Source organism: Mastigoproctus giganteus, chromosome 12 (assembly GCF_048544385.1).
Source record: "Mastigoproctus giganteus isolate SK-2022 chromosome 12, ASM4854438v1, whole genome shotgun sequence".
NCBI lineage: Eukaryota > Metazoa > Arthropoda > Arachnida > Uropygi > Thelyphonidae > Mastigoproctus > Mastigoproctus giganteus.
In genome coordinates this window covers 175,472,613-175,498,548 of record NC_143586.1, presented here as the reverse complement: position 1 = coordinate 175,498,548, position 25,936 = coordinate 175,472,613, and the positions used below count along the sequence as shown (strand labels likewise).

The window sequence follows — 25,936 nt, the reverse complement described above, 5'->3', positions numbered from 1 at the left end:
GAGAGGAGGAGACTATGCGTTCTGGCTGGAGAATGCACTACACTTTCATCGTTATCATGTGTTTCGTTATAAAAATGCGTTTTCAATGCCTTTGTGATATTTTTCTAAAGCACATTTCTGGAGGACCATAAAACAATAAAAGTAATTTGCGCTTTCTGGTTTATTAGGCTTTTCTGTTAGTTAAATCTATTATAAACAGGTAGTAAACCCAATCTTATAGCATTTGCGATAATGCTGCTGACTGGAATTGTGTGGGTTTTTTTAGGTTATTATGGTGAAATGTGTTTCCCCCCCCTTCACAGAAATCTTCAATCATATAAAAAACAAATACATTTTCAGAACCTTCTCTTCATTCCTGTTTACTTATTACCAGTGCTTTTTTGTAAAAAAACATAGGTGCCGGTACTCATTCTTCGCTATTGGGTAAAATTGAAAATTAAAAGGATATGAAAAGTACTCTAATTTCACCCCACCCATATTGTTACTTTAGCAGTAAATTTTTTTTTTTTTTTTTTTGTTTTTTTAGAAAAAGAACAAGAAATTAAGTATATTAACACAGTTTATTAAGCATAAATTTCTTAATCAAGTATATAAAAAAATAAGTAAAATGTGAATAAAATAAGTAAAAATAATTTCATAATAAAGTTTTTGTAGAATATTCGAAATTTTTATTATTAAGTTCTCATCCGACACCCTATGCTGACTTCTTTTCCTGCTCTTTGTATCGGTTGCTGAATGACATTTTCGAAGCAGCCACTAATCGACATATTTTGCTGGATCGCAGCAGGTCAGCGGACAGCCCACAATTTTAAGAAACAGTATTTCTGAAAATCCTTGTTCATATTCACTCGGTGAAACTGGCATCGTACTCAGAGCGTTCATCAAATGCTTCAATTCTTCGGAAACCTTCTTATCAATTAGGTATCCACAAATTGCATTTAACTCTAATTGACAATTTTCTAATTTCACTCCCACCAAATGCCAACAATTCATGTTTAGAAGGTTTAATACCTTTGTTGTCCTCGTTTTCCTTCTCTTGTCATCAGTATTATATCTCGTCATTCACTAGTTCTTAAATTAAAATTTTTTTTTCTTTTCTTTTTTTCGAAACTGTCCAAAATATCGGTATCATTTGGATATTCAGGTAAAGTAAAGTGTAAACAGAGATAGGAAGAATTTTTGGAAAAATGTGGATAATGCACTTCCGCGAAAGAACAGATGATTATTTATGGAGTAAAAGAAAATCACTTTCTAATTCTCGAACGGGGCGCTTACAGTTGATTCACAGAGGTGTCCAACGTACAACCCGCGAGGAAAGTGATCTAAAACAGCATTTTAAATTTTATTATCAAAAAATTTTTCTCATTAAATGTTTTGTTCAGTAAATGTAATTGTGTATTGTACTTAATTAAATTTTTGAATATTTTAAATTTTACTTTTACATGCAATAAGATATCGAAAATGTAACACACTAAAGAAACTTTTGAATTTTTTTGAATATGGCCCCAGTACTGGAAAAGGTTAGACATCACTGTAGTAGAAGGTGGGCCAGAGGCCATTGGGAATACCCCTTGATCTGCTCACTCTTGACCAGCGCGACTTCTCCGTATGTGGGGGCGCCTCCGTAGCCAGGTGGGAAGGAGCAGCAGTGCATAGCACACGCTTCTTGATTAGACCGGGGTTCGAGCCCGTCACCACCAAATACAGAGGATGCGGAAAGGTCAAGAAATGACCACCGCATATCCCCAGAGCAATATGGCCTTAGCTGCTAATGCTCCTAAAAACCAAATAACAACAAATAACAAATAACCGTATGTGGGACAGGTGGTCGGATAGGTTTTACCAGGTACCGCTAAGTTATACAATACTATACTAATCACTTTAGCTCTCTTTATTTGCGCAGCAGCACTAATTGCCTGAAGACCAGAAAAGCGAACAGGCCGTGCCAAGTTAATTCTCTCCTAATCCGTTCGCTATATGAAAACTTTCTTCCTTCAACCGAAACTATTTTAAATGTAACTTCCAAGGAGAATTCAAAATAATTAAACAGAGGTCCAACTGAGTAATTTAGAATTATAAAAATGGTTATACAGTTTTATATAGAAAATATCTTAACAATGGACAGTAAAAAATGCAAATTTAGTTAAATCATTTTAAGCTTATTTGAATAGTGGGTAAGCATGTGAAAAAATTTACGGAATATTATAAATTTCGAAGTGCATTGCATCCAAATGTCACACATCACTGTTAATAAAGGTGCCGGTACGCTGTACTGTTGCATACCGTCACAAAAAAGCACTGCTTATTACAATGATGAGGAGAAAATGACTAACGGAAAGTGCAAGTGGTGGCAGTGCTAGGAAACGAAAATTGATTTAGAAATGAAGATGAAAATGATTAAGTCAGAAGCAGGACAAAGTTTGTCATCTATTGCACAGAAATTAGGCCTTGCTGCTTCAACAGTGAATACTATTTTAAGGAACAGTGCACATATAAAAGAACATGTTAAAAGATCAATGCATTCAGCTGAATATCATCATTCTTCTCTTTCTTGGCGATTCCCTTCTACTTCTGACTCTCTCTCTCTCTCTCTCTCTCTCTCTCTCAGAATTTTTTTTGGCTGGTGCAGCATAAGCCTCTGGCTTCCTTGCACCATATGGGTAATAATAATAATAATAATAATTTAAGATCAACTGATCACAAAACAGCATTCAGGTGCGATATCGAAGATGGAAATGCTATTTTGGATGAAAAATCAGATTCAGAAGCAAGTGCCCCTTGAGTCTAGTGGCCTTCGATATCGCACCATTCAAGCAAAAGCAGGACATATTTATAAAGATATTAAGGATAAGTCCAGTGAATCTGAAGCCAAGTTCATGGAAAGCAACAGGTGGTTTAATAGGTTCTAGCATCGCTGGTTTCTACAACTTTAAAGTAAAATTTTTCCTGGGCATGAGATAAAAAAAATTGAATAAATAATTCTGTTTACATTTTCGGCAAGTATTTCTTTTTTGCTTCAGTCAAATTCAGTGTGCATAGTTCCAAGTGCTGCCATAAGCCTTTAGGGAACTTCCGAGTTATGTAGAGTTCTGCGGAACACAACCCTTAAGTAAGTCAGGGAGTAGATGTATATAAGATATATGTTTTTATTATTAATCCAGTTTGGTTAGAAAGTCATTTGTCTAAAATTGTGTTCTAACAATACAATATAAGTATAATATATTTAATAACATTAATATAATATTATTCGCCTTAATAATATTTGAATCTTTTCAGTCGCCACCTATTGTATGTCGTCATTGTCAGAAGCAGGGTCATCTGAAACAGGTAAAGTTTAAAATATTACACTATACCTTGTTTCTTTACATCAATATCATCAATCTTTTTCTTTTCTTTTTTTTTTTAATGCCAATTTTTTTGATAAAACTGTTACATATATCATTTTTGTGAATTGGAATTTTAAATTTTGATTTTGTGAAAAGTAGTAAATCTCAGAAATAATTCAGACTATAAAGTTATTAGTAGTGAATAGGGTAAAAATTAACTTCACTTTGAAAAACATTTTTTGCATAAAAATGAGCTGGATACTAACTAAAACTTTGCATACCTTTAAAATAATTTATGTATGGCAAATAGTGTGTGCACACTGTGATAGGAAAAGATTGTAATCATGCTGTAACAGAAATAAATAACGTGTGCGTGTGTGTGTGTGTGTGTGTGTGTGTGTGTGTGTGTGTGTGTGTGTGTGTGTGTGTGTGTGTGTGTGTGTGTGTGTGTGTGTGTGTGTGTGTGTTATTTATTAACATGTATGTGTGGATTGGGGATGTTTCTTAACATTTGGGATGTAATTTCAGGATCAATTTTCAGGACTTAAATAATGACAGTAGTTTATATAAGCATGTCCCTGATTCTGAACAGTTATGTAAGTATATGTTTCTGAATTTTAAAATGTGGCTTTGGTGTTTTCAGTGGTTAAAAAATATTAAAAATAATAAATCAGAATAACTCTACATATACCTAGTGAAATATTTATACATACTAGGTACATGTTTGCTTATTTTTATTTTTTAACATTGAAAATTCAATAGCCATGTTTTTTTTTTTTTTTTTTGTTTTTTTTAATTCAAGCAACAATAGCTCCATAACTGATCAGAATAGTACACATTTATACGATAGAATGAGAGCACGGAAGGGCAATGAGATAAGTGAGAGGAACAAAACTGTACTCTTAGCAAGAAAGGCTTCATTTCTACAAATTGCAGTGTCTGGAAACTATGCACCTTGCAAGGAGGTCTAAGGTGTTTAAGGCTATGAATGGATTGAACAAGCTAAATACAGATGGCATTCTTCCTCTGACATAACATGAGGAGACATCAATTTAAGTTGAGGAAGGATGGTTAGTATTGGTATAATTATTAGTAAGTACTGGCAAATGATACAAGAAAGCATGCTTATATGGCATCAGCCAAAAAAAAATCCATTTCACCTATTCATTCCCTCCAAATAGTCTGGTTCTTCCTTGAATTTATTCAGACTATCCTCTTCTACACTGGAAGCTTGTTCTAGCAATCAACCATCTCTCAGCTGAAGAAAAAATTCCACACATCTGTTTTGCAACCATCCTTCCACAGTTTAAATTTATGTCCCCCCCCCATGTGCATAGTCTGAGCAAGAGAAAGAATCCCATCAGCAGTGTTTCGTCAAAATTCACTGCTGATGACAGGCCTGGAGGCCTAGTCTCCAGATCTGGCATTTTGTAAAACTGAAGCTTTTCTCGATAAGATCACCCTTTTGTTTCTGAGTAGCAGTAATCCCCCTCACCTATTGCGTTGCCCTTCTCTGTAACAGTTCCAGCAGTTTTAACATCCTTCTTAAAACAAGGCCTCCAGGCCTGTATGCAGTAGTCAAGATGTGGAATAACCATTGCTGCATATAATGGGATAATCACTTCCTTTTTTTCTGCTAGCAAAATTCCTGTATATCATTGAAAACATTCCATGAGCTGTCCTGGAAGCCTGTCTCCATTGCTAAGAAAACTTCATATCTGACGTGCACAGTTACCCCAGGTCCTTTTCATTTTCCACCTCCCAGAGTAACATACCACATAGCAGATATGCTACTCATATGTAGTACCTTGCATTTGTTAATGTTAAACTTCAGTTGCCATTTCTCAGCCCATAGGCCTAATTTTTCTAGATCTTGTTTCAGCAGCATGCCTTCAATACTGTCAGTAACTACCCTGTCCGGTATGTGTCACATATAAAATATATTTCATGTATTAAAATTAGTAAATTTTTGGGAAGTTTACTTATAAAATAATATATTAGAAATCCTTAATGCCTTTGCAATGTAAATAAACATTGCACAATGGATACATAAATTTACAACATACAAATTAGAAGAGAGCCAGCTAACTCTACAATACAACAATCATATGTTAACTATCATTTTTATATTATAGAACTAGCTGGTACTGTTATTTCTATGTGGTAAAATTTAATTGAAAGTTTTTCATTCCATATTATTATTATATATTATTTCTCATGATTGGGGGAGAATTATTATTATTGCTCTTATATTGTTTCTCCTTGATTGGGATTTCCACCTAGACAGGTACTGCTAGCAAGTACACGGGTTGGTTGTTATGTTTGGTGTTACTGTTGGTCGAGGAACTCTCTGACTATCCTACAGGTGTTCAGAATTGTGACTTTCTGGAGTTCCTTGTAGATGTTTACTGGGAGAACCTATTGCAGCTAGGCTATTTTGTGGGGTATTTGGCACCACAGTGGTGGTTAACACGGTGATCGGATTGGTCCTTACTTCTGATCTGTTGCATATGCCACATCTCTTTGATCTCCTGTCTTTGGTTTGTGTACTTCCTGATTTTTTTCTCATGGGTTTTCTGGAGGTTGCCAGTGTTGGGTTTCGTTGTCAATCAGATAGGTAGTCTTTTCCTTCTTGTCCACAAGGATTGTTTTTTTTTTTTTTTTTTTTTTTTTAATGTAAACTGCAAACACAAGAGGTATTAGAACCATTGGTACCGTGCTTGTTTGGAGGTTGAGAAGACGAAAGAAGATATTTGTTGACATTGGACTTGAACTTCTGTGGACTGTAATTTTCAGGAAATACGTATGAAGGAAGGTTGTTCCAGAAAACCGCAGTTGAATGAATAAATGAGGAAGATGAAAAGTTGGTTCTGTGAGTTTGAAGTTGGACAGTAAATGGATGTTGGCTGGTGGTGGCACGTGTTCGAACTATTTTGAGAGAGAGAGAAAGAGAGCGGGAATTATAGAAGCCAATTCAGAAAAACAGTGCCCATGGAAATATCTGTAGAAGAGGCATGCAGCAGAAACAGTACGTCTATGAGACAGAGAGTGGAGAGATTCTGTTAGAGGGGAGTCATTAATTAACCTAACTGCCCTCTTCTGAATGGAATCTAGAAGCCTGAGAGAGGTATTGGGGGCACCGCACCAGATGTGGGAACAATATTCCATGGTAGGGTAGATTTGCGATTTATACAGAGCGAGCAGCTGTTTGGAAGAAAAGTAACGCTGAGAGCGAAAGAGAAAACCAAATTTTTTAGATGCAGATGAAGCAATATTTGTAATGTGCTTGTGCCAAGAGAGATTAGAAGTCAGGGTAATCCCCAAAAGAGATATATCATTTTGCCTAGAAATCGGAGTGTCACTAAAGATAAGCATAAGAATCCTTTTTGAGAGATATAAGACATGACTGAGTTTTAAAAGGGTTGAAATCAACTAAGTTGTCTTTGCCCCAGTGGAGAATTATCTGAAGATCGGCAGTTAAGGAATTGGTAGCAGATTTTCGAGAAGTTGAAGCTGATTGAGCAGGGCAAGGTTTCTCAAAATGGAAAGTGGAATGCAATGTGCTATCATCAGCAAAACTATGGATAGGATTTCCAGTCAATGGCAGAAAGTCATTAATATACAAGTGGAAAAGAGTGGGGGAAAGAACTAAACCTTGGGGGACACCGGCATTAGTGGAAAAGTTAGAAGACAGAGAGCCATCTACCATCACCCTCAGTGAGTGATCAGAGAGAAAACTGGATAACTAATTACTAAAAACAGTTGGCAAACCATAAGATGGAAGCTTGTTTAGAAGACCTTCATGCCAAACATGATTGAAAGCCTCTGAGATGTCAAGAGCAACTACTTGTGTTTCACCGAACCTTTCCATTGAATTAGTCCACAAATGGTACCATAAGCCAGAACGTCACCAGTGGATCGACACTGACGGAATCCATACTGGCGACCGTTGATCAGACGGAAGGTTTCTAGGTAGTTTACGAGTTGGCGGTTAGTTGATTTCTCCATTACTTTAGAGAGAGTAGAAGTAATTGCAATAGGACGATAATTGTATGGGAGAGATTTGTCACCCTTTTTAGGAACTGGCTGCATATGAGCAAATTTCCAAGCAGAAGGAAAAACACTTTTGGAATAAGAAATTGAAAAAAGCAGCACAGAATAGGAGTAAGTTCAGGAGCACAGGTTTTGAGAACAAGTGGAGAAATACCATTGGGACCTGGAGCTTTCTTAGTATCAAGATTCGTCAAAATCCTTCTGACATCCTTTTGATGAAGACCACAAGAGGCATTGAATGGAGCGTGTTGGGAATGGTAGGAGGTGTTTTACCAAGATCATTAATACATGAGCTGGAAGAAAAATGGGATGCTAGCAGGTCAGCTTTATCCTTGGTTGAAGTGACAACAGAACCATCTTTTGGACAGAGTTGGGAGCAGAGATGGGCAAAGGTTGCTGCCAATAGCTATGGAAAGAGACTAGAATGCCCGGCTACCATTAGGGCAAGAAGCAAGTTTTCTACTCTTAGCCTGTTCAAACTCTAGTTTGGACTGGTTAATAACTGCTTTACAATTGTTGTGAGCTTTGGTGTAGGCAGAAAATGAAACTGAAGAATTAGAAACAAGCCAATTACGATATGCAACATTCTTCTCTTGAACAGCCTTAGCACATTTATTGGAAAACCAAGGTTTAGATAAAGGACGAGATTTTAAAGTGGAGTGTGGGATAAAGGATTCCATTCCTGCAAGAATAATTTCACTGACACGATCTGAGCAAATGTTAACATCAGAAGTTTTGAAACAGTAATCCAACCAAGGAAAAGAAGAAAAGAAATCTTGCAGATCATCCCATTTTGCATTCTTGTAATGCCAAACAATACAAGGTTGGGAATAGCCATGAGATAAAGGCTCCATTGGAGAAGAGACAATCACCAAGTTGTGATCTGAAGTGCCTAAAGGAACTCTCACTTCGACCATGTACTTAGAAGGGTTGTTTGTGAGAAAAGATAAAGCATGTTGGCTGTATGCATTAGCATTAGTAGAGGCATTTTTATGATTAGGATTGTGTGATTAGGATTGTCCAGTATTCTTGTAGGTAAATGAACAATCTGTGCAAGGTCATTAGTAATTGCAAAAGCCTCAGCATCTCGACTAGCTGGGTCGGTGTGACTAGAAAACGGAAACCAGCTGGAGTTGTGAACATTAAAAATTACCTCACTGTTAGGAAAGTTGGACTGGAGAAAGTCAAGTTGCAAAGAGAAGAAGTCAAAGAGGTCCAAGTGATTAGTGGATTTGGGAGAGCGGTAGAGACAACAGATGAATTTGACAAAATGAGGTAGAGAGATTTTAAGCCAGAGAAGATCAAAGAGAGGAGATTCCAAATTGCCAAGTCTCTGACAGGGAGTATCAGAACGGACATATGCACAGGTACCACCTTTGAGCCGAAAGGAATCATACAGCAAATAATTTGGCCATCTGAGATGAGCAGTAGTTGAATCAACTGATAACTGAGATTCTGTCAGAAAAAGTACATGGAGTTTGGCAGACTGCAAGTGGAAATGGACATCGTCGAGATTAGAATTGAGACCACGTATATTTGTGAAATGAATTAGGAACTGCTTGGGAGGTTTAGATCTTTTCACTGATAAGCTTGCTCTATTAGTTTGACAATTCATGGTGTATTCAACAGTAAGAAAAAGTGGGTGGGACATGCTGTATGAAGTAATGAAATTTTTGGATATGGCATACACATGGTAAGAATATACCCAGATCCTTGATATAACGTGGCCTCGACAATGCTCCCCGCATACACACTACTCGGACTCCCTCCAGTCTCTATTTGGCAAAGTAGAGGTAGCAAGATTCTACTCTAACTGATCTGGAAGCCTCATAGAGAGTTACCAATAGGTTCGGTCCAGTGCACTAACTAGCGGCCGGCTGCGAATACCGTTTTAGAGCTGTACCCTTGAAATGTAAGGAATATTGGATCTCGCCACGATGTTCATCATAACCTCAAAAGTCATCAATCATACTGCATGATGGAACAGATAGGGAAAGGTTGACCGGAACTTAGCTCTATAGACTAAACAAGGGTTCACCACTTCAAGCCTGCAATAAGCAAAGTGGTGGTATTGCACTGGTTGATGAGAGTTATCTACCACCTAGTACTGCCTGGTAACAAAGAGAGGCGGCATTTCTCCATGTGGTGTGGGTGCCATACCTCGACCCTTACATTGGTTCACACCTAGGTGGTCACCCACCATGTACTTGTGCATGGAGGTTATAGCCAGGATTACTAACAGTCCCACCATCATAAAGGTGCAAGCAGAGGATTTGGCTGTTACAAACCATCCGGACTTCGCCGAAATTGGGTGCACTTGACTTGAGTGTCACCCGAATATCAGTTCCATCAGCGTTTTAGACTCCCGGGTAGGAAGTACAGCTTGTCTGGCATATCTGAGAGAATGTCTGTGACAATCTCATGGACCAATGTCCGGTCTGTTCTGCGGGATTGTCTTATCCATTATTATGGCACCGTCCCAGTACAGCTTGCAGGTTGGGATCTCTAGTACATCCTGGGATTCATGCTCATAGTATGGTAAACTTTCTTTGATCAACTGGTATTTCCTTGCTAGCTGAAATTCATACTTGTAACATGGTACACTTTCTTTGATCAATTCATATTTTTGTGCTAGCTTCTGACGTATTATCCTAGTGACCTGGTCACATCTGAGAGTGTACTCCATCTGGGTGATGACCATGCATCCCATGGTGATGTTTAGTATTTTTACTGGGGCCAGGTGGCATTGTCGACATATGCCATCTGTCACTCTGGGTTCCCTTGGCGATGTATTTCCTGTATTAATGAAGTTGATTACCTGGTCTTGAATGATGCACATGAATCCTTTGGTGTTGGGAAAGAGCCTCTCATTCATGAGCCATGCATTGGCAGCCATCTTATCTATGTTGTGTTGATGGAAGTCACTGTGAGTTCTGCCCTGGAGGCCCTTCTTTGCCCATCCTTCTGTCTGTTTCTTCTATCTGCGAGAGGAGGTCACCTTGTTGAGGTTGAGCAGTGTACCATTTGTCTACCTTCCTTATGGTTTGGTAGATTGTTGATTTGCTTTGTTTTTTGGAAACAGTTCCTCAAATTCTTAATTGCCTTCTGTTGTTCACTGAAGTCTGCCAGACTCCTGCGGCTGTACAGTTTCTTCCACCATTGTTTTAGGATATATCTTGCTGTTATTGAGCATAGTGGACAGAAAATCGAGTGCTAGACAACCATGGTGGGCTCCGGGCATCTCCATGAAAGATTCCTCTTCTGATGGGGATGGCCATGGGTTTTTTTTTTATCCCTTTTTGTGTTGGGTACTTGTATCAGGTTTTGTGGTGTTTTTGTTATGTCTGGTTACATTTGTTGGTCGGTGAACTCTCTGACTATCCGGCAGGTTAGTCATAGAGTTAACTTGTGTTCCGGAGAAAATGGAATTACTGGTTAAAGAAGCATTGCAGGATCATCTAGACAAGACTGCAGTAACAGTTAAGACAACATGGGTTTGTTAAAGGAAAGTCTTGTCTGACCAATTTGATTGGATACTATGATGTGGTCACAAAGGAACTGAATGCCATAAATAATTTTGATATAATATACTTGGATTTCGGGAGAGCTTTTGATACTGTTGCACATGGAAGGCTGCTGTACAAATTGCAGAGGTATGGCATTAAGGGAAAGTTGCTACAATGGATAAAGAGATGGTTGAGAGGGAGACAACAGAGAGTGGTAATCAGTGGACACTGCTCTATGTGGTCAAATGTTATTAGTGGATTTCCCCAAGGTTCGGTGTTGGGCCCATTGTTGTTTTGTATATTTATCAATGTTATTGATGAAGGTATAACAGGTTTAATGTCCAGGTTTGCAGATGATACAAAGGTTGGCAGGGTTCCTAATGACAGTAAAGACAGTATGCTACTCCAACTGTATCGAGATAAGTTGGACAAATGGGCTGAGAAGTAGAAACTGAAGTTTAACATTGACAAATGTAAAGTTATACATATGGGTAGCAATAGCCCAACAGAAACGTACCAACTGTGTGGTACTACACTCAGGAAAGTGAAAAGTGAAAAAGACCTCGGGGGGGGGGGGGGGGTTATTGTGCAGTCAAATATGAAGTTTGCTGACAGTGCAGATGGGCTGCCAGGGCAGGTCATGGAGTCTTGTCAATTATATATAGGAATTTTGCTAGCAGGGAGCGGGAGATGATTATCCCTTTATACAAGGCAATGGTCAGGCCACACCTAGAGTACTTTGTACAGGTCTGGAGGCCCTCATTTTAGGAAGGATGTAGAGTTACCAGCAAACCTTTTGTTGTGAAAGTTGATAGCCTAAATGAATTTAAAGGCTGAGCTGGACAGGCAGTTAGAACGAATGGAGGGGTGAAATGGAAGGGGTTTTTTTTTTTTTTTTTTTTTTGGCTGATGCTGCATAAGCTTGCTTTCTTGCATCATATTAGCATTAGCATTAGTAGAGGCATATGATGCAAGAAAGCAAGCTTATTCAGCATCAGCCAAAAAAAAAAAAAAAAAAAAAAAAAAAAACAACCACTACTCCCATTTCACCCCTCAATTCGTTCGAAATACCTGTCCAGCTGAGCCTTAAATTTGTTTAGGCTATCAACTTCAACAACAAGCGATGGAAGTCTATTCCACAAACCAACTGCCCGCTGGCTAAAGGCGAATTTCCGCACATCTATCCGACATCCGTCCTTCCTCAATTTGAATTTATGCCCTCTCAGGTGACTATTCTGAGCAAGAGGAAGAATTCCATCGGCATTGAGCATGCTCAAGCCATTCAAAGCCTTGTACACCTCTATCAGATCACCTCGGCGATGCCTAGTCTCCAGGCTCTGTAATTTGCAAAACTTAAGCCTTTCTTCGTAAGAGCAACCCTTTGTTCCATTCACTAATCTTGTTGCCCTTCTCTGTACTCGTTCCAGCAGCTCTACATCCTTCTTGAAATGAGGCCTCCAGACCTGTATACAGTACTCAAGGTGTGGCCTGACCAATGCCTTATACAAGGGAATAATCACATCCCTGTCCCTGCTAGAAAAGTTCCTGTATATCATTGACAAGACACCATGAGCTACTCTTGCAGCTCGTCTGCACTGCTCAGAGAACTTCATATCTGCCTGCACAATTACCCCCAGGTCCTTTTCATTCTCTACCACTGTCAGCGTAGTACCACAGAGTTGATACGTTGATCTGGGGTTACTGTTTCCCATATGTAGTACTTTACATTTGTCAATGTTAAACTTCATTTGCCACCTCTCAGCCCATCTGCTCAACCTTTCCAGATCCTGTTGCAGCAGCATAGTATCAGTAGTGTCCTTAACAACCCTGCCAACCTTTGTATCGTCTGCAAACTTGGACATTAAGCCTGATACACCATCATCAATATCATTTATAAATACAGAAAACAACAATGGACCCAACACTGAACCCTGAGGAACTCCACTAATAACATTAGTCCACGTTGAGCAGTGTCCATTGATTACCACTCTCTGTCTTCTGCCACTCAACCATCCCTTTATCCATAGCAGCAATTTGCCTCGGATGCCACACTTCTCCAATTTGTGCAGCAGTCTTCCATGCTCAACAGTATCAAAAGCCTTTCTAAGATCCAAATATATAATATCAAAGTTATTCCCTGCATCCAGTTCTTTTGTGACTACATCATAGTATCCAATCAAATTGGTCAGAAAAGACCTGCCCTTAACAAACCCATGCTGTGTCTGAGCTATAACTGAATTCTTGTCCAGATGATCCTGCAGTGCTTCTTTAACCAGTGCCTCCATTAATTTTCCTGGAACCGAAGTTAAACTAACAGGTCTATAATTACTTGTGTCAGCCTTTGATCCTCCTTTGTGAATTGGGGTTACATTTGCACATCTCCAGTCCATGGGTACCTCCCCTGAGTCCAAAGAAGCTCTCATAATTATGGCTAGGGGTTTGCTTACTTCCTTTGCTGCCTCCTTTAATATAACTGGATAGATCCCATCCACCCCGGGTGCCTTTTTTATGTTTATCCTCAACAATTTCTCCTCCACTTTCCTCTCAGTTATTACAAAATCATCTAGCTCACTGCCAATGTTTACTTCACCTACGACATTCCCCTTCCTGAATAACTCCTCATGTGTGAATGTAGATGCAAAATACTCGTTTAGATTGTTAGCCACCTGAGCTGGATCCTCAACTGTTGAACCATCAACATCCAGTGGACCAATCTGATTCATCCCTTTCCTTCTTGAGTTTAAATAGGTAAAGAACTCTTTTCTGTTTTTCTTTGCATCCTTTGCCAAGGATTTCTCATAATCTGCCTTTGCCTGCCTAATCTCCTTTGTGACTTGGTTACAGACCAAATTATATCTATCATAGGCTTCCACGTCACCCATTAATTTGTATGTATCCCATGCATTTTTCTTCTCTGCCATATGTCTCATTAGTTCATCTGACAACCATTTAGGCCTGAACCTTGAACAATATTTCTTGGTTGGTATGTAAAGCCTGGTAGCTTCCAAGATTAGTTCCTTGAATGCTTCCCATTTTGAATTTGCTGTTGGTAACATCATCAGTTGGTCCCACTGTATAGAATTTAAATACTGTCTCAGACCAGCATAGTCGCCTTTACGAAAGCAAAAACCCTTCCCTTTACCTCTGATGGTAGTTGCCTCCTTGAGTAAATCCCACTTCAGCACACTGTGATCACTGCCACCCAGTGGTTCATTTATCTGCAGATTCCTAATGCATGAAGAATCACTACTGATAATCAGATCAAGAGTATTACTCCCTCTAGTTGCCTCCCGAACATGCTGGTGTAGAAAACAATCATCCAATAAATCCACAAAAGCCTTGCTAGTGTGTGAGTGACCAACCCACAAATTCCAGTCAATATCTGGGAAATTAAAATCCCCCATTATAAGACTCTCTGATTTACTGGCCCATTCTATTTCCCTGTACAGTATCTTATTATACTCATCAGAGTCATTAGGCCTATAGCACACTCCTACTCTCAATTTTGATTTACCTATGCTTATGTCACACCAAACTGACTCAACACTGCACTGTCCAGCGATGTCAACTGGCTTCACTTCCTTGGATTTTACGTGTTTTTTAACTAATAGCATAACCCCTCCTCCCTTCCTATCCTGTCTATCCTTTCTGTAGACGTTGTACTCCCCAAATTCCAGTTATGCATTCCTTATATCTGTGTGACACCACGTCTCTGATATCCCAACAATATCTGCCTTTGATGTTTTGAGTAATACCTCAAATTCATCAAATTTATTTACTAAACTCCTAGCATTAGTGTACACGCAAGTATACATGCACCTGTTTCTATTCTTAGCTACCCTAACACAACCCATGTGTTTACTTGTACCGCAATGACTTCCAGCAGTCTCTGAAATATCCTGCATCTTGTTTTTCAGGCTTCTGCTCATTCCAATAGAAGCAGTGCAAGAATCTCTTTCACCTCTGCCCGTGGCTACTGTTAATCCATTAGTCTTTGTCTCCCCCCAAGCTAGCAGTTTTCCGACCCACCTAACACTGCCTCGATAGCATCAGCAAATATTCTTGCACCCTTTCTATTTAAGTGTATCCCATCCCTGTAGAAGCAATCTCTCCTGTTAACAAGTACAGTCCAGGCTGAAAAAAATTCTACCCCTTCAGCCTTGCACAATCTTTCCAGGGCCGAATTGATCGACAAGGCTCTCATCATATACTCCCTCCTATCGTGTCTGGGCAGAATTGCAGACACTTTCAAATTCAACCCTACTTCACGGCTTTTTTTCAACAGTGACCTGTACTTGTTAAGTAATTCCGCTGGTCTCCTACTCTTAATATCATTAGTGCCAACGTGTACAACTATATCACCTTTTGTGCCCTTAAAAGATGATATCTGCTCTACAACGTCATCAACCTTTGCCCCTGGCAGACATACCCTGGTCCTGTTCCACCTATCCTTTTTACAAAGCATGTTCCCCGTTTCCCTGACAATTGAGTCACCAACAACTACTAGTTCCTGTTGGACCAGCGCATTCTGCCTTGGGGGCTGCCTCTGTGTTGCAAGATGACCAAGTCCAAGCTCTGGTGTTGATGTGGGCAGCTGAGAGCTTGATGGGCCCCTCAATTTATTTCCTTCGAGGGCATCCACCCTGTCCTTCACGGTCTCATATAGGCCCATAACAACGCCGAGTTGTCGCCTAATTTCCTTGCACTCCTTGCATCGTGCACACACAAAGACATCCCCCATGGCAGTATCATGTCCCGTACCCGATTGCTCCGCAAACATCAAGCAAACAGTGCATCTTAAAAGGCCGTGATTCAGGGGGCAACCGCCCCCCTCAGTTCTCCCCTGAGTCACAGCACTCCCATTAGCTTGAGCCTTTTGCTTTGCTGCTCTGGTCAGAGTCATGATTTCGATTTAAATGTCAATAAAATTACAATTTCAGAACAAAATTAAAACCTTAAACTTGTATCTTAACACAGTTATAACGCTATATTTATTTTTCGGTATCGAGTGTTATCTACGAGTTCCCTTTATATAACTTCCGTATCAAGTATGTATTAATTATTTGTTACGTTTGTACTCTAAGTCGTTATATATATATAGTTAAAAGTACAATTTAATTGACAATGAAGTTTAACAAGATTAATAGATGTACTGATTAATTGACAATATTATATTATGCACTATACTATACGAAGCTAATGCTATCGAATTCCGGATATGCTGTATCGCGCTTCAGTAACGAGTGTTATCTACGAAATCCCTTTATATAACTTCTGTATCAAGTTATGTATTAATTATTTATTTTTACTAATTATTTATGTTCCATAACCTAAGTGGTTATATGTATAGTTAAAATTACAATTTAATTGCCAATGAAGTTCGACAAGATTAATAGATTTTACTGATTAATTTTCACGTAGCAATGGCGGCCGTTTATGAACGGTAAACACGTGGATTTGATACCCTTTCCGATACTAAGTAATACCTACAAAATCTCTATCTAAGTTATTTTAACTTTAAGTACCGTAAATAGGAATATAAAGCTACTCTAGAAATAAGTTAATATGTCAATTTAAACTAATAAAGCAGAAAATAAATCAGAAAAAACTTCTCTATTCCAAGAGCGGCAGAAAGGCACGTCCGCACAGGAAACCCTCGACCTCAGAATATGCCTCTACTAATGCTAATGCGTTCGGGATCACAGTTTTCTGGAGTTCCTTGTTAGTGTTCTGTTGACCCTATTGCTTCTAGGTTCTTATGGAGTCTTTACATTCTTGGTGGTCCTTTGTTTGCAATGATTGTGCTTCTTTGATGCATGTCAGTGTTGGGCTGCCTGTAGATCTTCAGTGTCTCTTTCAGCCAACGGTGCTGAGTTGATGGCATTGGAGTAGTCAATAGGCCATGTATAAGTTACAATTGAAAGTTTTCAAGGTTAGGTTATGTTATGTTACGGTATTATGGTGAAACGAGTTCTCCCTTCACTGAAATCATCAATCATATAAAAAACATAAATAAATTTTTAGAATCTTCTCTTCATTCCTATTTACTTATTACAATGGTGAATGGAAAAGTGCAAGTGCTGGCAGTGCTAGGAAATGAAACAAAATTGATGTAGAAATGAAGACGATTAATTACAAAGCAGGACAAAGTTTGTCATCTATTGCATGGGATTAGGGCTCGCTGCTTCAACAGTGAATTAAGGGACAATGCACGTATAAAAGAACATGTTAAAGGATCAATGCAAAGGCGCATTTAGACTAAGGCACATTTAGGGCTAGAGCCTCAAGCTGCGAACAAATGATGCTAAGCACTTTATATACATAGGATCAATGCATTTAAGGTCAACATGATCGTAAAGCAGCATTCAGGTGCATTATCGAAGATGGTAAAGCTATTAATAATATGGATAGAAAATCAGATTCAGAAGCAGGTACCCCTGAGTCCAGTGGCCATTCAAGCAAAAGCAAGAAGTATTCACAAAGATATTAAGGATAAGTAAGGCAAACCCCAAGCCATGGGTGGTTTAATAGGTTGAAGCATTGCTCTGGTTTCCAAAGCATTGAATTATGCTGTGAAGCTGCTAGTGCCGATTCTGCACCTGCAAAGAAATTTTGTGATGTGTTGGAAAAAACCTCTTCTAAATCTCCACAGCCCTCAACTTCTGCAGTGGAGTGCTTACCAGCTGGAGAGTTGATTCTAGCAACGATGCCCGAAAGGTAAAACTTGCTGATGTTATGCTTGTCTCCTCTCCAGTTTTGTAATTTTATAATTTTGAAATTTTTGTAATTTTGTACACTTTTGTAAAAAAAAAAATTTTTAAAAATTGAATAAATAATTTTATTTACATGTTTGTCGAACATTTCTTTTTTCTTCAATTGAATTCAATCAAATTTGCAAGTGCTGCATAACCATTTTGGGAAATTCTGACTTACGTAGGGGAAGGCTGTATCTGTAAAAAGAAGAGTTAAAAATAAAATGTAATAAAAGCAGTTTTAAATATAACATCAGTGTGAATTTCACTTTCTTTTGATTGCTAATGTAAAAAATGAGACACTTCCTCTTTAATTAAGATATCTTATAAATGTTCATTTTTAAGAATTGTGTGTTTGCTTATAAACATACAATTCTTAAACAATTAATGTGGATGATGATAATAATAATTAGAGAGTTACTATTATATTCATTAGGGCAAACTATTTAGTGTTCGGTTTGCAAACACCATTTTAGAGCTGTACCCTAGAAATATACGGATGATTGGATCTTGTCACGATGCCCCTCATAACCTCAAAAGACATCAATCATACTGCATGTGGAAGAGATGGAGTTGCAGTAGTCTTGGTCTAGAGACTAAATATCAGTTTCACTACTTCAGCCTCCAGTAAGCAAAGTGACAACACTGGATATGGGTTGGTCACTCGCACACTAGTAAGAATTTTGTGGATTTATTGGATGATTGTTTTCTGCAGCAGCATGTTCGAGAGTATTACCAGAGAGGGTAATACTCTTGATCTGGTTATCAGCAGTGATTACAGTGTACTGATGTGGGATTTACTTAAAGATATAATTACCATCAGGGGTAAAGGAAGGGGTTTTTGCTTCCGTAAAGGTGACTATAGTGGTCTCAGACAGTTTTTAAATTCTGTACAGTGAGACCAACTGATGATGTTGCCAACAGCAAATTCTAAGTGGGACTCATTCAAGGAATTGATAATGGAAGCTACTAAACGTTTCATACCTATTAAGAAATATTGTTCAAGGTTTAGGGCTAAATGGTTGTCAAATGAACTAATGAGACTCGTGGCAGAGAAGAAAAATACATGGGATGCATATAAATTATCAAGCGAATCAGAAGCCTATGATATATATAAGCTAGTCTGCAATCAAGTCACAAAGGAGGTTAGGCAGGCAAAGGCAGATTACGAGAAATCTTTGGCAAAGGATGCTAAGAAAAACAGCAAGGATTTCTTTACTTATATAAACTCTAAAATGAAGGGGATAAATCTAATTGGTCCACTTGATTTCGATGGTTCGACTGTTGATGATCCTGCTCAGACAGCAAACAAACTGAATGTGTATTTTGCATCTACATTCACACATGAGGAGTTATTAAGGTTTGAAAATGCCACAAGGTTATCAAATTGTAACAGGGTGCCTAATGATTTTGTAATAACTGAGAACAAAGTGAAGGAGAAATTGTTGAAGTTAAACATAAGAAAGGCACCTGGGGTGGATGGGATCTATCCAGCTATATTAAAGGAGGTGGCAAAGGAAGTAAGAAAAACCCTTAGCCATAATTATGAGAGCATCCTTGGACTCAGGGGAGGTCCCCACAAACTGGAGATAAGCAAATGTGTTCCCAATTCACAAAGGGGGATCGAAGGGTGACACGAGTTAGTTTAACTTCTGTTCTGGGTAAAATAATGGAGTCACTGGTTAAAGATGCATTGCAGGATCATCTAGACAAGTCTGCAGCAATAGTTCAGACACAGCATGGGCGTGTTAAGGGAAAGTCTTGTCTGACAAATTTGATTGGTTATTATGATGTGGTTACAAAGGAACTGGATGCAAAATAATAATTTTGATATCATATACTTGGATTTCAGGAAAGCTTTTGACACTGTTGCACACAGAAGACTGGATATTGGAGCAATATGACATTAAGGGAAATTTGCTACAATGGATAATACGATGATTGAGTGGGAGAAGACAGAGGGTGGTAATCAATGGGTGCTGCTCTTCGTGGACTAATGTTATTAGTGGAGTCCCACAGGGTTCGGTGTTGGGTCCACTGTTGTTTTGTATATTTATCGATGATATTGATGAAGGTATATCAGGCTTAGTATCGAAGTTTGCAGATGATACAAAGGTTGGCAGGATTGTTAATGACAGTAATGGCAGTGTGTTACTGCAACAGGATCTAGAAAATTTGGTCAGATGGGCTGAGAAGTGGCAACTGAAGTTTAACATTGACAAATGCAAAGTATTGCATATGGGTAGAAGTAACCCCAGGGAAAAGGTACCAACTGTGTGGTACTACACTTAAGGAGATAGAAAATTAAAAAGGCCTGGGAATAATTGTGCAGTCAGATATGAAGTTTTCTGAGCAGTGCAGACAGGCTGCCAGGGCAGGTCATGGGGTGTTGTCAATGATATACAGTAATTTTGTCAGCAGCGAAAAGGAGGTGATTGTCCCTCTGTATAAGGCAATGGTCAGGACACGCCTTGAGTTCTGCGTACAGGTCTGGAGGCCTCATTTTAGGAAGGATGCAGATTTGCTTGAGCATGTACAGAGAAGGGCAACAAGATTGGTGAGGGGAATGAAGGGATCCTCTTAACAAGAGGCTTAAGTTCTGCAAATTGCAGCAGCTGGAGACTTAGGTGCCTGCGAGGTGATCTGATTGAGGTGTATAAGGCCTTGAATGGGTTGAGCACACTGAATTCTGATGGTATTCTTCCACTTGTTCAGATTACGAACCTAAGGAGGCATAAATTGAAATTGAGGAATGACAGATGTAGAATAGATGTGCGGAAATTTGCCTTTAGTTAATTGCTGGAACAAACTTCCATCTGTCGTTGTGGAAGTTGATAGGTTAAATAAATTTAAGAAGGAACTGGACAAATATTTAGAGGGGATTGTTTGGTATTTTTTTTTTTTTTGGTTGATGCTGCATAAGCTCATACACTTGCTTTCTTGCATCACATGCCACTACTACTACTACTACAATATTTCCCAGGTTGATGAGAGTCATCTACCACTTTATATTGCCTTTGCACATAATGGATCACTTTCGGCAGATTACTTAATCTCTTTGAAACAACAGTGCCACTCAAAATCTTGTTTATGGACTGTTGCAGAGTCTGCATAAGGGACTGTGCAGTGGGCTGTATTATTTTAAGAAGAGCAACCCATTTGTGTTCATTGCACTCTGATATTTTGAAATACAACAAGATGTGCTAGGTGGTAGATGACTTTCATCAACCGGTGAAATACCACCACTTTGCTTATTGGAGGCTTGAAGTGGTGAAACCCATGTTTAGGCTCTAGAGCAAAGTTTCCGGCATCCCCCTTCCCCCCCAATACTTCTCCTTAACCCAAGCACGGTACTAATTACTATAGGTTCTAATACCTCTTGTGTTTGGAGTTCACAGAAAAAAAAAAAAAAAAAAAAAATGTGAAATGTATCTTCTTTATTGGCTTGCTACAACAGACTACCTTAAGAGACTGAATACCTTATTCCATGTAGGTAAGGATGAGAATTTGTCTTAAGTGCAGTATGCAGTCACAGTGCACTCTGTTATCCCAGCCTTGAACAACAGGTGTAATCTTGTTGAATAGAGAACTGTTTGAACCGACCTCACAAAAGATTCAGAATGGTTGAAGGAGCTCTCATACCCCCCTGTAGTATACAGAGCAGATGGCATTTTTGATATGGTTTCATAAAAATATAAGTAGAAATGCATTATGCACTAAATATTTGTTATAAAATAGCAAGTAGGATTTTCCATGAATTCATAATTTAAATCCTTCAAGACAAAGATTTCTCCAAGAAGAAACTGCTTTCCGCATTTGTAAATTTTTCAGTAGTTTTATTAATCATTTTATTATAAACTTGCTTTCTTCATCATATGCCATGTGCCAATGCACCAATGCTAATGCTATTCAATTTGATTTCTCTGGTTGACAGTATTTTGTTTTTTATTTTTTGATGTGTTATTTTTCTTAGGATTGCTCTGAGCTTCAGTTGCCAAAAATTTCAAAATTGCCACCAATGAGCAATGAGTTTTTGCAGCATTTGAGCCAAACATGTGAAGATATTATGTGTGAGTATATGTTTGTTTGTTTGTTTTTTTTTTTTTTAATATAAGCATGTAATATTTGAGTAAATGAGCTTAAAATAAATGAATAAAGTGTCTGTTAATCATGATCTTGCATAATAGAATTCTTGTATAATAGACTATGATCTATCATAAAAGTATTTAAAACAGCATGAAGAAGATTAAGGATTTCAAAAAAAAAAAAAAAAAATTTGCCGGAAAACATTCCTGATGGTGTTTATTTTTTATTTTTTTTATTTTTTTGAAATTCCTAATAGTTCCTGTTTTCCATTTTGAATAATTTCTTTGACCACTGCATTATAGACATTTCAAGGGAACTTCGGGCTTGGGGGGGGGGAATCACTGGGAGCTGTTTGTTTGTTGTTTGTTATTTGGTTTTTAGGAGCATTAGCAAAAGGCCATATTGCTCTGGGGATATGCGGTGGTCATTCCCTGACCTTTCCGCATCCTCCGTATTTGGTGGTCACAGGCTCAAACACCGGTCTAATCAAGAAGCATGTGCTACGCACTGCTACTCCTGACTACAGAGGCGCCCACAGGGAGCTAAATCTGGTGAGTATAGTGGATGATGTGATGGAATGTTGTGCAAGAAATTGTGAGATGGATATAAAGAGCATGGAGTGGTTTGGGACATTGTCATGATGCAGGTAATTTTCCGGTGTTTTCCTTGTTCACTGTTTGATCATGCTGAACAAATTTGTAATGAACTAAATAATGAAATTTATAATGATTTTTATAATTTATAAAAAATACAAAATTACATAAAAGTTACTTCAGTCTTTATCCATGGGATTACTTCTCTTCGAAACTCTCCAACTCTGACCTTTTATTGCGCATGGTTTGAAATAATTAAAATTATTTTCATTTCATTAAAATACAATTAAATGGGTTCAAGATCACAGCTGAAGGCCCCAACCCAACCCCAGATCTAGCCAATTCACCATGCAACCTCGAGAGATTGAAGACATTGTGTCTTTATATTTTTAAATTTTGACAAAATGTCTTCAATCTCTTGAGGTTGCGTGGTGAATTAGATAGATCTGGCGTCAGGTTGGAGCCTTCAGCTGTGATCCTGGGGATGTCTGGTCATTTGTGGTCTTAGAGAGTTGAACCTATTTAATTGTATTTTAATGAAGCGTATATAATTTTAATAATTTTAAATCTTGTTTAACAAAAGGTCGGAGTTGGAGAGTTTTGAAGAGAAGTAATCCTATGGATAAAGTTTGAGATAACTCTTATGTAATTTTTAAAATCTGATTTAAACATAGTATAAATTGAGCTTTAGTTGCTCTTGGTTGTATAGTAAAAAATACAAGAAAGTGGGTTCTTCCATTTTCTCCGAGGCCCTAAGAGGACTGGGCCTTTGTTTTCAGATTCATAGCCACATATCTGCAGTTCATCACAAGTAACGATGGAAAGAATGTGGGTCAGTAGCAATTGAAGTAGAATGTTGAAGAAGATTCTGGTATGTGAGAAATCTCCATGGTCTGTGATCATCATTGAAGGTATGAGATACAAATTTGGCTGAAATGTACTGCATTCCCAAATCTCGTGTTAAAATTGATTGGCATGTTTTATCAGAAATGCAGCTTTCACTAGCTATTTCACAGATAGTTTAACATCAACCTCCTGATCAGGTCACAAATCAAAATAATGGAATCATTTTTTTTTTTTTTTTTTTTTTTGAAATTGAATGACAGCTAGAGCAAGGAACATCTATGATAGAAAAGATATTCTCTTTAAACTTATATACAGAAAGTCTTTCGACTATTCATATATCATCTTCTCCAAATGCTATTTTTAGCATTTCTCAGGTTTCTGTAGATATCTTCTCTAATTTGATACAAAATTGCTGTTCAACAAAATTCATTTTAAATGTGAAAAAAAAAACCCTCTAAAGCAGCTTCTATTCGACACGTTCTAATTCAAACTGACTGCAGATAAAGAGGCAATTCGTGCATTACTACATCTAGATGAGGCACTGAACATGTTACAAGTTATTCCTCGTTATTCTGCAGTTTCAAGAAATAAATTTAGTCCTCTGAACCCTTTGATCAACCTCATATTTGTTGAATTATAAAGATTTGTTGCCTTAGTCAGTGCAGCTGTCCTAATGGTTAAAAATTTCTCTCAATTTCCAGCCAGAAATTTTATCATCCTGCAGTTCAGCATTCTATGGTAGTTGATTAACCTCATTTTAAAATGCACTTAGTTATTGGATCAACTCATTAGCTTTCTACTTCCTAGCTTTGTGAATTGGACTCCTTCCCTTCCAGTCCATATTTAAAAGTTCAGAGACCATAGCTGCAAAGTAACGAGAATAACTTGTAAGGAGATAAGTTAAAAATACTCTGAATTTCAATAAAAAGAACTACAAAAACTGTAAGGTACAGTCAGTCCTCATATAACACGTGTTTACATTACACGAATTCGATCATACACGATTTATAAATAGGGGAACGATATCTTATATAACACGAACCGAATTCGCTTATGCACGATTGGCCTTTGTGTTTACAAGAAATGGCAGTCGAACACAGAATCACCCCCAACTGAACACAACACTATAGGAATGAAGAGAAGATTCTGAAAATGTATTGATGTTTTTTATATCAGTGAAGGGGAAACACATTTCACCAGAATAATGTAAAAAAACCGACACAATTCCAGCTATCAGTATAATCGCAAATGCAATTAGATCGAGTTTACTGCCAGTTTATAACAGATTCCACTAGCAGAAACGCAACTGGAAATTGTTTTTATTGTTTTATGGTAGTAACTCCTAGAAATGTGCTTTAGTAAAATGTGAGGTGTTAATCTCTGCCTTTACGGTGTTGTTTATTCAGTTGCTACACGCGCGCAGCTTTGTTTATGTGTATCAAGCGTGCCTCCTCATTTTGTGATTGTGCTTTATTCCCTAAAAATGAGTAAAATGCTTAAAAGATGTGAAAAGGAAGCGTCTTGGTGAAGACACTGCAGATTCAGAGAGAAAAATAAAAGCAATATAGATAAACAGAGGTGGACTGGGTCAAAAATTCTTACCCGGGAAAACTTGTAGTGACCTCATACTATGGTTTATGGCCAAAATCACACCGGCCTCCGGCCCACCGGGGTTTCCCCGGGAAAGCTTATGGCCAGTCCGCCTCTGTCGATATAGAAAAAATATGAAAATGTGAAACGCTTTGAGCAAAATGAAAGACCATGTGATATTGCATGTGCTACAGACCTGAATGAGGCAACGCCGAGAATTACAAAGAATGCAGAGAAAATAAAAACAACTTTTATAGCAGGACCAACTCAAAGTGTAATTAAAATCCATTAGATTAAGACACAAGGAATCGGAAGAGATGGAATGGCTGTCATCTGTTTGGATAGAAAATCAAACAAAAAACAAGTTTGCTTACGATAGAAGCAAAAGCATTAGCAATATTTTATTACGTAATAGTCGTAATAAAATACTTACGTATTTTATTACAATTATTTTCTGCATTTTTTCCATATTGCCTCTATATTACCTATTATATTATATAATATGCAAAAATCTAAAGCTGTGCTTCCTGTTACCATGGATGGCCATTGCAATGTTGAGCTAGTTTGGTATGACATGAGCACTGGAAAAGCAAAAATGGGAATAGGAGTGTGTTCTAGACATTGTCTCTGATAAGTACGATGGACACTACACAGAGAAATAGAGTGAGCCAAAAAATCAGGATGTCTTATAACAGGCAATTTGAACTTTCCAGATATTGACTGAAACTTGTGGGTTGGTCATTCCCACACAAGCAATACTTGTGTGGGATTTGTTGATTTATTGTGTGACTATTTTCTACAGCAGCATGTTACAAATAAAAAAATAGAGAGGGCACTACTCCTGATCTGATTATCAACAGTGATTCTTCATGCATTAAGAATCAGCAGATAAATGAACTACTAGGTGACAATGACCACAGTGTATTGATGTGGGATTTATTTAAAGAAGGAATTACCATCAAGGGTAAATGGAAGGGTTTTTGCTTTTGAAAAGGTGACTACAATGTTCTCTGACAGTTTTAAAATTTCATGCAGTGGGACTAACTGATGAAGTTACCAACAACAATTTCTAAATTATTATTAGCCATATGGTGAATGGAAACCTGAGACTTTTGCTGCAACAGCCTTAAAAAATTTCTGAGTTACCCTGAGAGAGAGAGAGAGAGAGAGAGAGAGAGAGAGAG

At 38.1% G+C, this 25,936-nt stretch overlaps 1 protein-coding gene across 1 annotated transcript in view; it reads left to right on the top strand.

The window, feature by feature from the left end:
* The window catches only part of LOC150077612 (terminal uridylyltransferase 4-like), a 753,631-nt gene that overhangs the window by 352,613 nt on the left and 375,082 nt on the right, over positions 1–25,936 (top strand). Inside the window, exons 12-13 of the mRNA XM_090385959.1 lie at positions 3,277–3,327; positions 21,611–21,707. Coding sequence (XP_090242085.1) covers positions 3,277–3,327; positions 21,611–21,707 — 148 coding nt within the window. The remainder of the gene's footprint in view (positions 1–3,276; positions 3,328–21,610; positions 21,708–25,936) is intronic.